This window comes from Leptidea sinapis, chromosome 18 (genome assembly GCF_905404315.1).
Source record: "Leptidea sinapis chromosome 18, ilLepSina1.1, whole genome shotgun sequence".
NCBI lineage: Eukaryota > Metazoa > Arthropoda > Insecta > Lepidoptera > Pieridae > Leptidea > Leptidea sinapis.
The window spans coordinates 4,289,341-4,306,560 of record NC_066282.1 but is presented as its reverse complement, the minus strand read 5'-3'; the positions used below and the strand labels follow the sequence as shown (position 1 = coordinate 4,306,560).

General features: G+C 36.9%; 1 protein-coding gene across 1 annotated transcript in view; it reads right to left on the bottom strand.

Annotated features, from left to right (window-relative positions):
• Nucleotides 1–15,970, bottom strand: part of LOC126969368 (WD repeat-containing protein 81) — a 36,324-nt gene extending 20,354 nt beyond the window's left edge. Inside the window, exons 1-8 of the mRNA XM_050814752.1 lie at nt 15,703–15,970; nt 14,753–15,629; nt 12,683–12,842; nt 11,227–11,386; nt 5,619–5,743; nt 4,401–4,579; nt 1,983–4,316; nt 881–1,056 (exon numbers count right to left, since the gene is read on the bottom strand). Of these exons, the coding sequence (XP_050670709.1) occupies nt 881–1,056; nt 1,983–4,316; nt 4,401–4,579; nt 5,619–5,743; nt 11,227–11,386; nt 12,683–12,842; nt 14,753–15,629; nt 15,703–15,909 (4,218 nt within the window). The 5' untranslated portion in view covers nt 15,910–15,970. The remainder of the gene's footprint in view (nt 1–880; nt 1,057–1,982; nt 4,317–4,400; nt 4,580–5,618; nt 5,744–11,226; nt 11,387–12,682; nt 12,843–14,752; nt 15,630–15,702) is intronic.
• Nucleotides 15,971–17,220: the final 1,250 nt, after the last annotated feature.

Below are 17,220 nucleotides of genomic sequence, written 5' to 3'. Positions count from 1 at the left end.
TAGTGCCGCTCAGAATTTTTAGGTTTTTCAAAGATCCTGAGCGGCACTGAATTGTAATGGGTAGGGCGTATCAATTACCATCAGCTGAACGTTCTGCTGGTCTCGTCACTTATTTGCATAATAAAAAAGTTGAGCCTTACTGAGAAGAAGTGGCGAGAAACTCATTCCCACTTTTTTATGCTTCAGTATTTTACAAAAAATACATGCAAAGTGACGCAACTGAAATACTGAAATGTTGTGACTTGAATAAGTTAAAAATGAGTATTTTCCTTCGATTTCCTGCACACTTCCATTAGCCTCTTTTTTTTATGGAAAAGGAGGACAAACGAGCGTACGGGTCGCCTGGTGTTAAGTGATCACCGCCGCCCACATTCTCTTGCAACACCAGAGGAATCACAGGAGCGTTGCCGGCCTTGAAGGAAGGTGTACGCGCTTTTTCTGAAGGTACCCATGTCGTATCGTCCCGGAAACACCGCACAAGGAAGTTCATTCCACAGCTTTGTAGTGAGTGAAAGAAAGCTCCTTGAAAACCGCACTGTGGACGACCGCCACACATCCAGATAGTGGGGATGATATCCTAACTTGTGACGTGTCGTGCGAAGATGGAATTCAGCAGCAGGAATCAGGTTAAACAGCTCTTCGGAACACTCCCCATGATAAATGCGGTAGAGGACACACAATGAAGCGATGTCTCTACGCAACGCCAAGTGATCCAGCCGTTCACAGAGCACCGGGTCCCCGACAGTTCAAGCTGCTCTGCGTTGCACGCGGTCAAATGGATCGGGCTGATAGTAGGGGGCGCCAGACCAGAGATGACAGCAATACTCCATATGTGGCCGGAACTGCCCTTTGTACAGCACTAGAATTTGGCAGCACTTACCTGCAACTGCTCCATTACTTTGACATCTGACATGAAGGGCAACAGGTACTTAACTAGCTGCAGGCAAGCGACCACCCCGCCCTCTAGCGGCGTGGACAATCTTCGCCTGCAGGAAGCAATGAGCTCACCCATGTGTGGAAGGTATTGGAATATTATCAACTGTTCACCATACATGGCTGAAACACATAAAATGTTGACTCTCGATAGGTACTTGCAAATTTCCTCATGGAGTGTTTTATAACAACGACGACTTGTACAAGGTCTCGAACAGACAGAATGAATAGCCGACATAAGATTTTTTAATCCTTTACACATCACAAAATATGTACCATCGACATAATTTATTCATGACAATTCCTTTAAAATTTTAAAAACAGTTAGGTTTATATTTGCACGAAAAATATTTTTCACTAGTATGACAATTGGTGGGCTGTCAGTGTCTAATAAAATGGTAACAGTTACATAGGAAATGTATGTTCAAGCGAATTTCGACCTACTTGTTTATTATGACGGAAGGAAAATGACATTAAGGTGGGAAACGATTCAATTATGTTGATAGTACCTATAAAAATACTATTAAAATTGCACACATATAGTAGATAGATGAAGTGTTTAACGGCCGTTTTCAATAACCTATCTATCCTTAGTTTAACTTGGATACATTGCTGTCACCGTTTAATGACAAGATCTTGTCTATCCATAGTTTCTCCAATATAGTTATAGTACAATGCTATCTGTCAATAGGTTATTGAAATGTAAGTAAACGTAAAAGGATAGATTTGTCTACCTCTAGTAGTACGGGGCTAGATAGTGCAACAATACTGACATCAAAATCTAAGTATTTTAGGGTCTACAAAATTCTTTATTGGAGTCGAAAATTTCATATGTTGAACACTATTTCCGGCAGAAATAGTTACTTCTACTCCTACATTACACTAAATTTTTGGCATTGTACCTGTTGTTTTGAAAATTATTCCGTTTTCTCAATCCTGCAACATCAATTGAAATCGCAACAAACACCAGAAAAATTGGACTTACGACGTTATTATTTTTCCAATATAATTAAATTATCTGTATAGAAATAACTAGTTGAACAACTAACCTACAATTGAAGTGAGGCACTTAATGACCTTAGCTGCGTTTTTATCCCCAACAACTTTACTATTCACTAGAGAAATATCATCAAACTCGTCAACCTCTTCCATTTCGCAACTGACGAGATTTTCTTTACCAATATAACAAAGTGTTAGCATTTTCAGAAGATTTCTAGTTATGTATCTGCAAGTCAGCACCGGGCCTAGTCTGTGAGCTAACCAAATAAGACTTTCTGAGCTCATGTCCGATATCTTATACGAATCTTTATCGTCTGTCAAACTTAATGTTGGAACAACTCTATCTTTGCTTTCTTCGTCTTCCGAATGACTTATGAGTTCAGTTCTATCACCATTATCACTCACCAAATAGTTTATTAGACGTCTGGGTTTTTCAACATTTAGATACGTTACATTATTAGACGCGTTCGAGGTATTGTCATTACTGTCTTCTCTTGTAATGAAAAACCGTGAATTTCCAGGTGATATATGATCGGGCGATTGCAAAAGATTATCTTTTATTGTGCTTGAATCAATTGAACCAGTGGGTGATTTACTCCTACTGCTACAACTAGGATTGACTTCCTTCTCATGTTCAAAATGAAACAATTCATTTTCACTTCTATTATCAATATCTTTATCTTTCAAAGCCTCACTCACTTCAGAAATAGTTCTCTCGATACTAGGGGTTATGATTTGTTCTGATCCGCAAGATGTATCAGGTGAGAAAATATCGCTGTTTACAATGAGTACATTTTTTACATTTTCGTCGGAGAATCTCGGCTTTTTGTTCGCCATGGAACGACTGTGACAAGAATGACCTACAGACCCAGATTGGTATGACACATCTTTGTATCCACCAACGGCCTCAACTAAATGTTGCGTAAAGTTGTCAAGAAAACACTGCAGACCTAGACGTACCATCAGTTGAAGAAGGAAAATATTGTGATATAGTTTTATGAACTTCTGTTTGCTGGCCAAAATTGCAGACGCCGTTGCATCTGTTTCGGTGAACTTTTCACTTTTGTCAAAAACAAAATCGTCGTCTTCATAAAGATTCAGGATGTATTTTAATAGTTTATTTCGGGTCTCTGCTGGCCCTAACGCCTTGCTAACTGTATCAAATAAATGCCAAGCTGCCAAAACCGAAGTCTCTTTATTCTCTAATAGCTGAATGTAATGTTGCAGGAAAATGTCCAAAACATCAAATTGATTGCTTCCAGTAAATTGATTAAGAAGGACACCTAAATGTGTAATACATGCTTGAATTTTTCCTTCTGCAATTTTTTGTGCAAAATACAATTTTGTTTTATCAACGTTTTGGTAGTTTTCACAGTGCACCCCATCACATTCGTATGTGTATAAGATGTTCAACTCATTGTTTGTTACTTCGTATTCATGTAAAGTGCTTAATAGACTATGGAGGACTGGGAAGCTTTGAGGGAACGGAATTAGGTGTTGCATGAGTAACGGTTGTAGCAACTGCGAAGACGTTGGCGGGGGAAGCCCTTTATCCGTAACAACAACTTTCTTAACTGGCTCATCATTTAGCAAATCTTGTTTAAAACTAATACTTGGAGCACGAACATCCAATAGCAACGACGCTATGTAATTCACGCACTTTGGAATGGAATGGAAATTGTATTTTAACACAGTCCGACAGCATTTTAATCTTTCTGCAAAGTCACTGTTTAAACGCAATGGTCGCATAAAATTGTGAAGAAATATTTCAACGACCAAACATCCTATTACAAGCATATCGCGTTTTCTGCTTTCTGTCACAAACTGCTTATAGACCGCAGCATCTGTTGTATATCTCACATTGAACATTCTATTCTTCTTCTCCTTCATAACACTCTCCAGTTGAGTGTCTTGGGTAATTTTCTTTAAATAACCCTGATCGTAAGATGCTTGAAACATATGGTTAGTAAATGCTGTTGAATCTGAACTGACTTTGGAAGAATTGGGCATTTGGCACAAATTAAGCGTGGAAACTTCTTCAAGACTATCGTCCGATTTACTGAAAAAACATTTGGTTCTGAAACTGTCCAGAGCTTCAATTGTCTGGATCGAAGCAGCAGGGTTGAATTCTTTAGGGAGGTAAATAACACCTTGTCCCATTTCGGACTTCTGACACCTTAAATGTCTGGAATGTGAGGAGGATCTAGCTTCCCTGCATGATGCATCATTATCGTGGGGTTTCGTGAGGGAACGGGCTCTACTAGAACTCTTCTGTCTGCGCATGTGCTGCGTTGGTACAGTTAAACGCGACACGTGCTGCGGTAAACTGGTTGACTCTTCTTCTTCGTCTGAGATATCGTCTGAGCTTTCTCTAGCGTATTTTCCTGGAAACCACAAAATACCACAAATTTTTTAGGAGCTTTAGTACTGTAACTATGTTTCTTGTTAGATTCAAACTATTCACTTACTAGCATCTCTAGGGAGGGTCCATCGCAACCTCGGCGGTGCGGGGGCGGGAGACCTAAGCCTTCGCGGCGGATGGGGCGCTGTGAACAATTGCACGGCACTGCCTTTGCATGGGCTCGTGTGTCCGTCTACCAGCGACAGGCATACATTCTTAGCCTTGATTGCCGCAGTTCCAGATAATCTGAAATTAAAATACTAATGTACACTCAAATGTCAATCAATGCCTTACACTAGTACCTAACTCAATTAAATGAAAATCTATATAAAAAAAACACAAGAGTTATTGAGTACAGTAGATGCATCAATTCACATAGAGCCAGAATGCAAATTCAGTAAACTTTATTCATATATAATTTGATCGGTTTTGAGGTCATGAGATAGATAGGTACTAGTGTATGGCATTTATTGACATTTGAGTATTTTTGTCTGTAAAACGATGAAGCTGTAAATATTGAAACGAGTGGCTATCAGCTTCTTGCCACTTCTTCTCATTAAAGCTTATCCTTTTCCGAAGTGAAACTGCACTTTAAGCATGAGGGAGAAAGGCCGGCCGGGGCGTACTAATTAGTTAGCTTAACTCACTTACCGTTATTACTCCAACCTCAACCTGGCAAAACACTTAGAGTCAATCTAGTGTGTTTTTTTTTTATTTGGGGGGGGGGGGTTTGCCATAATCACCATGCTTGGCAGGCGGGTTGCCGTTTGCCAGATTGGTTGATGGTGGGGCTCGCTTGGAAATATGCTGTTGACCATTCTCCGTTCTTTGTATCCCTTAGTCGCCTCTAACGTCAACCACGGGAGGAGATGGGGTGGTGCTACTCTGGTGCGTCACACGCATGCCAGTGATGACCTACGGTACGCAGTCGTGGTCGCTAAATATTGCCCTGATGAGAAAGCACATGGTCGCTCCGAGGGCAATGGAGAGGGCTATGCTCGGAGTTTATCTGCGAGATCCAATCAGAAATGAGGAGATACGTAGGAGAACCAAAAAGTCACCGATATACCCTAAATGATTGCGAAACTGAAGTGGCACAGGTCAGGGCACATAGTTCAACGGTAAAGTCCTCGAATGGCGACCACGTACCGGAAGGCGCAGTGTTGGTAGGTCCCCCACAAGATGGACCGATGATCTGGTCAAGATGGGAGGATAATGATCGAGAAATACGGGAGGTATTTGTCGAGCAGTGGACGTCTTCCGGCTGATGGTGATGGCAACTTACTTGTAACCGAAGGTAATATCGATCCAATGGTGCAGGTTGTCGGAGACGTGCGCGCTTTCCAGCGCCTCCCTGTGCTTGGTTATGAAGTCCTCGGCACACGATGCCCATGACGGTATACCTAGATCCTGCCGACACATTATTATAAGCATTAACCTGCTTCATAGAAATATGCTACATCTGACGGGCTCGCGGTATCGACTACTATAAATATAAAGACTGCTGTAACAAATCGACTTTAGAGAGTGATCAATTTGCGCAACTTTATTTGAGACATGACCTTTATAGTGTTGCGATGTTCATTGCTTACATCCGGACATGTCTGTGTACATGAACAGAGACGACCAAAAGCGATATTTCTCACCTCTTTGACTCTTATTGTTCTAAAAGTCTCTAGTTGTTATCAAAATTATTTGAGTTTTAATTCCGCCAATATTTGTCTTTAAACAATTCGACACGTATTTCGCCTCTACACGAGGCATCCTCATGACGTGTTGACGCGCCAAAATCTGCCACGAGACTGACAAATATTGGCGGAATTAACACAAAAGAAAACTCAAATCATTTTGATAATTATGGATTTCCGCAAAGTTTTCTCTAGTTGTTGTTAAATATATTTATTTATCATAGTGAGTGACAATAACATTTGACTGTACGAGGAAGAATACCGCATTGTGGAGAAACGTCACACATCCAGATGTTATTGCTGGTACTTATTGTACCCAGGCGAGCACTATATTGGAGCAATAAAGTATTAGAAAGCCCTGCTGTGAAGTGAAACGTAAGGCTTAAAACCATTCAAGATGGCGACGCACTGTGACCACTCTCTGCCCCATTTAATTCACAGATGATCTCGAGTACAATACAAATATATTTATCTACACCCATGCTTTAAATCCTCTATTAAAGATTCTGAAACAGTTAGCTTATTACCAACATTAAAACACCCAATGTCGTAATAACCATTACATCATCCTAACAAGTGTTGTTATGTTGTACTAAATTTCATAACAACACTCCTTGGTTTTTTTTTTCGATCCCATCATGTGCAAAGAGTTTCAACAAACAGCCACATTCTTATTGCTCGATGCGTGGTATCTGTATAAATTTCAAAAAGGAACATTTTCGTTTATGCGCGTTCCACACTAGCAGAACGTGGCGCGCCGTAAAAAAAGTAGATAATTCAAAACCCCGCCATTTTTCTTGAAAAATGAGCGATTCCGAGCGAGCGATTATTTTAAACGCTGCAAAAGAACATAATATTCAAGTGAATTTTAATAATTTCACTATACAAAATGTAAATTACTACTTAAATAAATAATTTAACTAATACTTAGTATATTTGTATATAATCAGCAATGAATGATATTAGGTTACTACTAGGACTGGCTGTTTTAATTTTAGCAGTTAGCTGTTTCAGAATCTTTTAGAGGATTCATATTCTGGGTGTAGATAAAGTCTTGTATGCAACTGTTGTAATTAGGTATTAAAATACTCATGTGATACTATTATCACCCACATTCGTGTTTTAATACCACTTATTACACAACAGTTGCATAAATAACTGTAACAATAGGGACTGAGATTAACATAACATATTGCAACAACACTTTTTTTTTTTTTTTTTTTTTTTTTTATGGAATAGGAGGACAAACGAGCGTACGGGTCACCTGGTGTTAAGTGATCACCGCCGCCCACACTCTCCTGCAACACCAGAGGAATCACAAGAGCGTTGCCGGCCTTTAAGGAAGGTGTACGCGCTTTTCTTGAAGATACCCATGTCGTATCGTCCCGGAAACACCGCACAAGGAAGCTCATTTAACAGCTTCGTGGAACGAGAAAGAAAGCTCCTTGAAAACCGCACTGTGGAGGACCGCCACACATCCAGATGGTGGGGATGATATCGTAACTTGTGGCGTGTCGTGCGAAGGTGAAATTCGGCGGCAGGAATCAGGTTGAACAGTGGTAAACTTCATGACGCTACATCACTACATAAAGCGGCTTTGACATGGATAGAAGAAATGACAAGAAACTACTTGCCCATCTTTTAAGTCATAGAATAACAAAATTGCTTAGTCTTCTTAATATGATACTAAACAATTAAAGGTGGCCTGCACAGAACAAAGCAAGAATTTATTTTTCTCTTAAATTTGTGCTCAGTGAGTCCTAGTCAGCACCGGGCCTAGTCTGTGAGCTAACCAAATAACACTTTCTGAGCTCATGTCCGATATCTTATACGAATCTTTATCGTCGGTCAAACTTAATGTTGGAACAACTCTGTCTTTGCTTTCTTCGTCTTCCGAATGACTTCTGAGTTCAGTTCTATCACCATTATCACTCACCAAATAGTTTATTAGACGTTTTTCAACATTTAGTATATTTATTTATGCTCAGTGAGTCCTAGTAGACTCTGTTATTTTATTGAAAAATATCAATACCGAGACGTTCCCCATTATCTTCTTTACAATCTGCTATAGGTTCTATCGTAAGCTTCTTTGTCAAAGAATCTTTAATATATTTCTTAAATTTATGCTCAGTGAGTGAAGAATTGCAAAATTGAATACAAAGACATGATATGACGGAGCCTTTAAACCTAGGTAAGTAATACCCTCCCACTCAATTCTCTTTCTCCTTAGTTCGTCAGCTTTCCGTGGTTTGTTATATTTGTATCGGGGATCCTAAGCAATATCAATGAGTCCATATTACATATTTATTATGACTGATATATTCATTAACATACAACCAACCTCTTGGGCTACAAGCGAAAGTATATGACACCTTTATTTTTTTACAGTGTGTTTTGATTAGTGCACCTACTGTACTCAATAATGGTTTTTTTATTATTATTAATTTATATCTTATATATAAAGTCCTCGTGTCACGGTATTTGTTACCAAACTCCTCCGAAACGGCTGAACCAATTTGTATGAATTTTTGTGTGCATATCGGGTAGGTCTGAGAATCGGCCAACCACTATTTTTCATACCTCTAAATATTTTTTTACGCATGCCTACATATTTTATTTTTTTATTTTCATTTTATTATGATTCAGCATTGAACACTACAACTTTAAATTTTAACCCTTCTACGATCTAAAACTATTTTTGTATAGGTATTTTTATATTATTGTGTTTCATGCACAGATCCGTAATAGGGTTGCAAGATGGCAATCGAATATAATAATTGTAGTACGATAAATTTTATGAATCTACGATATATTTGGTCGGTCGTCATCTACTTTTTATACCCGAAAATTTTTAATTACTTAAATTAATTTATATGGCAATGGAACATTTGCTGGGTCAGCTAGTTTAAATATATTTTTCTTATTCACGTAAGGCTAAATATTCAATGTCTTTGATATTTCAGTATTTTTGTTGCATCACATAAATTTTAATTAAAATTATTTGTAAATTGATGAATATGTAAGTGCCAATGATTTTCTCCCCACTTCTTCTCATTAAAGCTGAACCTTTTCCGAAGTGGTGGTAAATGTAAAAAGAAAAAACTTTTGACATACATAAGTGTCATCTCCTTTTATAGAGTGATTTTGATTTGATTTATAAAATAGCATTTTGAGGAAATGAGTCGAAACCAATTCATCTGATTCTTAAGACAACCTGCTTGCTTTTGACTCTATTGATCATTTGTGAGGTTTCAGATATAACAAGGCTGTTTATGTATCATTAAGCTTGGTAGTCAGTATTTTTGTCTGTTGCTAATAATATTTCCTCAGCAATAGTTCGTATTTCAACAGTCCTGAAAGTTTTTTGAGTACTCTTCATCATCATCATCATAATTTCAGCCGGAAGACGTCCACTGCTGGACAGAAGCCTCCCCCAAAGATCACCATGAAGATCGGCCCAGCTGCCCTCAGCCAACGTGTTCCGGCGATCATGAACAGATCGTCGGTCCATCTTGTGGGGTGCCAACCAACACTACGTCTTCCGGAACCTGGTCGCCATTCAAGGACTTTACTGTCCCAACGACCATCTGTCCGTCGAGCTATGTGCCCACTGCCACTTCAGTGTCGCAACCACCTGGGCTGTGTCGGTGACTTTGGTTCACCTACGGATCTCTTGATTTCTGGGAGATTTTCGGGAAACTCAGGAGCATAGCCCTCTCCATTCCTCTCTCTGAGCGACAATGAGCTTCCTCGTAAGGCCCATAGTTAGCGACCAAGTCTGCGTTCCGTAAGTCATCACTGGCAACACACACTGGTTAAAAACTTCCGTCTTCAGACACTACGGTATTTTGGACGACAATATTTTACGGAGCTTCCCGAACGCTGCCCTTAAAGGGCAATTACTCTTAATTTATCACAATTTCTCTCATGTAGGTCATCTGATAATAATTTATAACAGCTGCTTGATCCTTTTGTTACCAAAGGATTTACAAGAGCGTTGCCAGTATGGTTTGCGCATTTTACTACTTTATTTAGTACCCAGGTCATAATAACTTAAAACACAAATCATTTCCTTATCATCACTGCAAACTGAACTCTATTACCTTCCATGTAAAATATAATTCATCTTGTAACAAAGCCGTAAATAAAAAGAGGTTCAATGACTCAGACAGATCTTGAATGAATTCATTTTCCTTATATATTTATAGCAACAAAAACTTTTGCTGATACGCGAAAAATTCAAATATCATACCCACAATCTGAATGTTTGGTGTTCCTCCACAGTGCGGTTTTCAAGGAACTTTCTTCAACAAAAGTGTGGAATTTGTTTACTTGTGCGGTGTTTCCAGGACGATACGACATGGGTACCTTCAAACAAAGCGCGTACACCTTCCTTAAAGGCCGGAAATGTTTCTGTAATTACTCTGGTGTTGAAGAGAATGTGGGCAGCGGTGATCACTTAACATTAGGTGACAAAAAATACTGCGACAACACTTGGTAAAGTCATGAACCTACATCAGCTCCTAAAGGGGCTTTGACATGGAGAGAAGAACAGGTAAGAAACTTTAAGCCCATCTTTTAAATCATACAACAAGAAAATTGTTTAGCCTACTAAACATCATAATTAAATGATTTAGATGGCCGGCACAGAACAAGTCATATACATGGGGCACACTAAAAGTTTTGCACTTCCAGCTAATCGGAACTATTTGAGTTTCGAATGTTATACTTTTTGAAACGTTGCAACCTTTTTTATTACTAACAAGGTTGAAACGTTTCAAAAATAATAATCGGGGATAGCCCCGACCTAGCACCCTGTGATTTCTGTATTTTCCCCAAAATCAAAGATTTTTGGTCAGAGGTTTCACTTTTACTAATTCTAAAGAGGCAGTAATAGCGTTCAATCATCACATAGAAAACATGCTTTCAGATCTGTGGTCCTCCTGTTTTAAAAATGCTCCCATCGCATGACAAATGTTTAAAATGTAAAGGAGGGTATTTTGAAAAGCAATAATCATAATATTTTGGTTATAACATGTTGTTTTTTTAAGTTACGCAAATCTTTAAGTGTGACCTACGTATATTACTACTTGCATAATATGTAAGAAATTTTATTTATATCAAAAGAAAATAATAATAATCTAATCACTAAATTACTATTGATTCAATACTATAAGTAATAATAATTTAAATATGGAATCTCACAGGTAAGTCTTCGTGGATACTCTTGAAAACCGTTGGGTCAGTATAAAATTCAGGTATACACTCATCGGGTGTCCATTCCTGCATTCTTTGTATTGAGGCAGGATATTCAGCCGGAACCCATTTATTACGCACATATTTACACAACGTATCCTTTGGCATTCTGAAAATAAGAAGGGCGCCGTAGCTCACACATCCTATGTCTCAAGGTGACGAGCGCAATTGTAGTGCCACTCAGAATTTTAGGGTTTTTCTAAGTTTTTTTTTCGCACAGGATGTGCGACACTGCATTGTAATGGGCAGGGCGTATATTGATGGTAATTTTACCGTCATTTCAACGTCCTGCTTGTCTCGTCCCTTATTTTGATAAAAAAAAACTCTTTTGGCAATACTAATTATCATTAGTATTCAATATTCATAAACTATGTTTGGTTTGTATTATTTTGAATTAAACATGCAAAACTTATGACATACATAATAATATGTAAAATGACATATGTAATAATTTAAGTTTCATACTTAAGAACATTTTACTATTGAGAGATTCCTTTGTACAGGATGCCTGCAAGGTATATAAGATACCATAGTTGAGCCTTTAACTGCAGTGAAGCAGTATGTTACAAGCAATATGGTGTTCTGCTTAGAATAGTCCTTATAACTATGGAAATAAGTATTCTAATAAGACTTAAAATGGGAAGCCACTCATAATTTTGAACTTTTCAAAAATCCTCAGTGACTGCAATGTAACGGCAGACTTGTATTGACAAATAAGATACACTTAAAAAAAAGTTAATCAAACTTGAATTACTTTGTGGGTATTCGTAAATTCATAACTTTCTAATGGTGTTCATATAATGTCTTAGCACCTACTTAAGTGTTTATGCTTTTGTTTTCGTTTTTTTTCATAATTATTATTTGTATGTAGTTTCAAGTTGTTTCCTTTTTCTTTTCTAATTAAGTATTACAAATACAAACACGAATATTCATTTATTACAAAAAAATACAAAATACAATCAGTGTTGGGGTCTCCTTTTAAGCAAAGAGTTGCCTGTAGTAGGAGGCCTCGCTCTTCCATAGCAAAAACATAATAATAAGGTGTAATAATAATCAAGTTGACCTTAACATAAATACAATTAATTAACTAAGGGAAAGAAATCTACTAACAATAATAACATACTACAAATTGATTTATTTGTAATCTAAACTTAATGTGCTGTGTGTGTGTGGGTGTGTGTATGTATGTATGTATGTGAACGAGTGTGTGATTGTATGTATTGGTGAGTGTGTGTGTTATTACGTATATTAAGTAAAACTCGAATGAGTTTATGTAAGTACAAGAATTGTGATATTTATAATATGCAATTTATTAATAAGAAATAAATAAATTAATAATAATTCATTGTTACACCACACCGCACAAACCTTTAGCAAAACTGTTCATTATATGAAAAAATAATACCTTCTGGCAAGATATACATAGCAAGTGATGTCAGTGAGAGCATCAGTAACATGGTGTGGTATCTGGCCGTTGCAGCTTGTGACATCATAGGTCATATCCAACTGTCTGTCCCCTTTGTTCAGCCTGTATTTTGACTTGGTAAGGTCGCGCCAATTACGACCTGAATTTATAATAATTATTTAACCTTTAGTCTCGTTTGTAGACTGACAGTATAATAGTGTATAAACAAACAAAGTCTGTGAGAGAGAAGAACTTTTCTAACGGAGGTACAAAATAGAAAAAGTAAGCAAATCTTCTTTGTCTGGCCATAGATACAATTAATAAATAAACAAAATATTACATTTAAATTTGGATGCTGTCATTTTTAAATGATTGTTCATTGAGTAATGTCATTTTTGCGCCAATACGTTGTACAATATTTTGTGATATTAAACTGGAGTTGGGTGATAAAGAGAAATTGCTGTGATTGCATTACACAAACTAGGTATGGAGAGAAAAGCAATTTTTAATACTCTCCATTAGCTTGGTATTACAAAAAAGTAAGTGTAGGTACAATGAGGTCTCCTCTGTTTGTCACAGAAAAAGATCTGGCCGTCCACATAGTATTCGTACGAAAAAGGTGGTCAAAGCAGTAAGGGAAAGAATTCGAAGAAATTCTGTCCGAATGCAAAAGATTTTATCTCGGTACATAAAGATAGCATCTAGAACAATGTCGCGTATCTTAAAAGATGACTTAGGGCTTTCAGACTATAAGAGATGTACTGGTAATTTCTTAACTGATGATTTAAAAAAAGAATAGGGTGGTAAAATCGAAACACCTACTAAAGAGGCACGACGCAAAGGGAGGTCACAACGAAATAATAATAATTGTTTACGGATGAGAAAATTTTTACAACTGAGCAACAAGCATTATCAACTTTCACTTGTTTTCTTTATCCAGCTTAGACAAGGAAGATGGACACTTCGAAAATTCCAGTGATTTTTGAATACAAGTTTCGACGCAGTACTAACGCGGCAGAAGCTCACAATGTTACGTTTGGATAAGAGACTGCTAATAAAACCATAGTGCGATTTTGGTTAAAACGCTTTCGTGATTTGTAAACCTTGATTTGAAAAACGAACCACGTGGAAGACCGCCAACACAGGTATATAACAATGAATTGAAATATATGGTGGAAGCCGATCCGAGGCAAACTACCTAGGAATTAGTTCTGTTAAACATTATCTTACCAACAATATTGACTCACTTGCGTCAAATCAATAAAATAAAAATATATCAAAACTGGGTGTTGCTTTGTTGAATCAATATAGAAATGAAGGAATATTGGGTCGAATTGTGGCATGAGATGAAAAGTGGATTCTTTACGATTACCATAAGCGAAACATGCAATTTCTGTGTCCTAAAGCAAAGGTTGCCAATATAAAGGTAATGGCAACTGTTTGGTGGTCTCAGCATGGTGTTATTCACTATAGCTTTCTCCAATCTGGTCAAGCAATAACAGCAGATGTCTACTGTGCCGAACATCGAACAATGATAGCAAAAGTAGCAGTGAAACAGTCCTGACTTATGAATCAATCTTCAACATTATTGCTCTATGATAATGTGAGACCTAATACAGCAGAAACCGTTTTAACTCTACAGGAACTGCAATTAGAAACCATTTGTCACCCTGGAGGGTTTTTATAAATTAGGAATTCCATATTCACCAGACCTTGCTCTTAACGGACTACCATTTTTTTTCATGTCATCTCAGAAGGCAGTACAAAATGCTTTCATACAGTTTGTCGAATCTAGATCACCACAGTTCTATTACAAAGGCCTAAATGAAAAATATGTATGTATAAAAACATCCTATTAGATGGCAGCAATGTATAGATAATAAGAGTAATTATTTTAATTAAATAAATATGTTAATAAGAGTGACTTATTAACATATTTATTTAATCCGTATATATCCGTAATAAGTCCGTAATTACTAGAGCGCAAACAGGTGATTTAAAGAATTTAAAACAATAGCACTCATCTGCTCATAGTCTTTGGATTGATCACATAATTAAATAATAACTTACCACAACGCGAATAAAAATCTGTCACCCATGGAACCATAAAATGAGCTTGAGCATCATTAGCAGATCTTCCAGCCAGAATGTTCAATTGCAACAAGTAATCAAGATTTGATATCCGTCCCCTCACCCAGAGCATACACAACTTTTCTAACTCTATCACATTATTACGCCAACACCATTCTTCGTCATTTTGACTCTTTACAATTTGACTTTGGCTTGTCATCTGCTTACTTCTATTTTGTTCACTGATTAATGACGAATCTAAACTATGAACATTATTTAATACTGGCGGGACAATTTGTAACCACAGGTCTTCTGTTAAAAATATATCTTCAAGATTTAATACTCCTAAACATAATCCTCGATCTAACATAGCTTTGGATACATTTAGTAACTGAAAAATAATAAATAAGCCTCTAGCATATGTTTTATCGATTAAACTTGGACTGAAATTAAGGCAATCCAACAAACTGTTATTGTAGTGAGTTCTATACACAATATAGTAATTATTATCTGTCTCTAAAGCGAATAAAACCGATAGAAGATTTGAATGTGTGTCATTTGATTTTGTAATGTTTTTATTTATTTCCTTGTATTCACTATTATCTGATCCATCTGTTAATTTTATAATATTGCATCCATATAATCTTATTAGCACTTCAGACAGTAAGTGATCATGATCAAGTAAATTCACCACTGAGGTTTCCTTATTATCAACATTCTGTGAATATTTTTTAAATGATTCTTTCCAAAGATTCCGTTGATTATTCTGTGAAACGTACTGTAGTATTTGAGAAAAAGTTAAGGAAGGTTCGGTGTTACCTTCATGTAGTTTAAATCGTGGTAAAGGCAATACTTTCGATATTTTCTTTTTTAAAACCTAGAAATAAAAACCATTAATTTATAATATGGAACATATTGCACTGCCTATTTTTTTAAGTATTTGTAAATACCTTTATGAACACTTTATGCCATGGATAGGGAACACTTTCACCAGGCTGGAGCGTATAATCTAAATTATTTACAGTATTATCCACATCTAAATTTTTTATCCATTTCTTTAGCCAAGTATTATGTACAACTACACCAAATAACGACGGGGTATGGGTAGAATGGATATTTTTTCTATTTATACCTAATTCTTTAACTATAAAATCCATTACTATTTTCTTAACAATAACATGTAACAATTCTTTGTTTTGTTTATTCTACAAGGTTACTTTTTGCTCATTTGTCAGATTCGAAATAAATAAATCTCAAAAGTCAACACTTCATGAGCCTTATTAAATGTCAATTGTCAAAATTTATGGTTTATGAATCATTGAGTATTATAGATTTACAACAAGAATATCATAGAAATAATTACTAAAAAGGTGATAGTTTTACCTCTATGATTGTAGAGTTCTAAATCAGATATTGCCGCATTAGTGTGCCAGCTACTTAGTGTTAAAAAAAACAGTGCCGTCTAGGGAAGACTGAAAGAAGCGAAACAAGCAATAAAAGAAATGAAAAAAAAAGACGTGAGTGACAATTTACGCGGTTTATTTATAATCCACAGAAAGGATAACGAAACAGTTGATCGCAACGGATATGCAATTTCAAAATTGACTGCCGTGGATGGAGTAGAGAAAGAGATAGAAAGCCAAGCCAGCCACGTACACTGATAAGAGTGAAAGCTATGCAGAAGGCCACACATGCTGAGATGAGGAGCACGTGCACCTACCACTCTGTATAACTATTTATATCATATACCAATACCATATCTGACGCTCTCGTGTAATGCTAAAATCGATAGAAATCGAAAAAAAATGATAGTGGTTGCGCGGCACGTCCATATAAAAGCTCCATTTCAAAACCTGCTTAGTTCCGAACTTCAGCATTGGACTTGCAATTATTTTCAATTCACCTTCATTGGAAGATGATATGATATTGATCAATAATGCATTTGGATAGGATATGACTAATGAACGCACTGCGCGCTTTTGACTTAATCGCTTCCATACAGACTTCGACTTGAATGCATGAACCCCGAGGACGATCAGCCACAAATGTAAATTATTTTGAATTTAATGCAATGGTAGATGCTGATTTGCCACAAAATACTACTAAGGAACGGTATGGCTCGATGTTAGCAAACCCAATATTTTGCAATGTAGGGATTTCGGCGCTAATTGTGACGCGTGATTATGGCCGGTTCTAGATCAAATGATGGAATAATGCCGTTAAGCGAAGCTTACCCACAGAATAGTTATGTTTACACTGTTTGGTGATCATAATAGGGTCTACAGCTTCCTTAGATCTGATCAAACACTCGACTACACAACACCAGATGTTTATTTTTCTGAACGTCGAATAAAGATTATTTATGCTATGAGCTCCAAAGAAGGTTCAAAAGTAGTCGGAAAAGTGTAACGTGATCTGCTCTGAATTTCTGTTGGGTGTGTTATCAAGTAGGTTCTCTCAAAACTTCA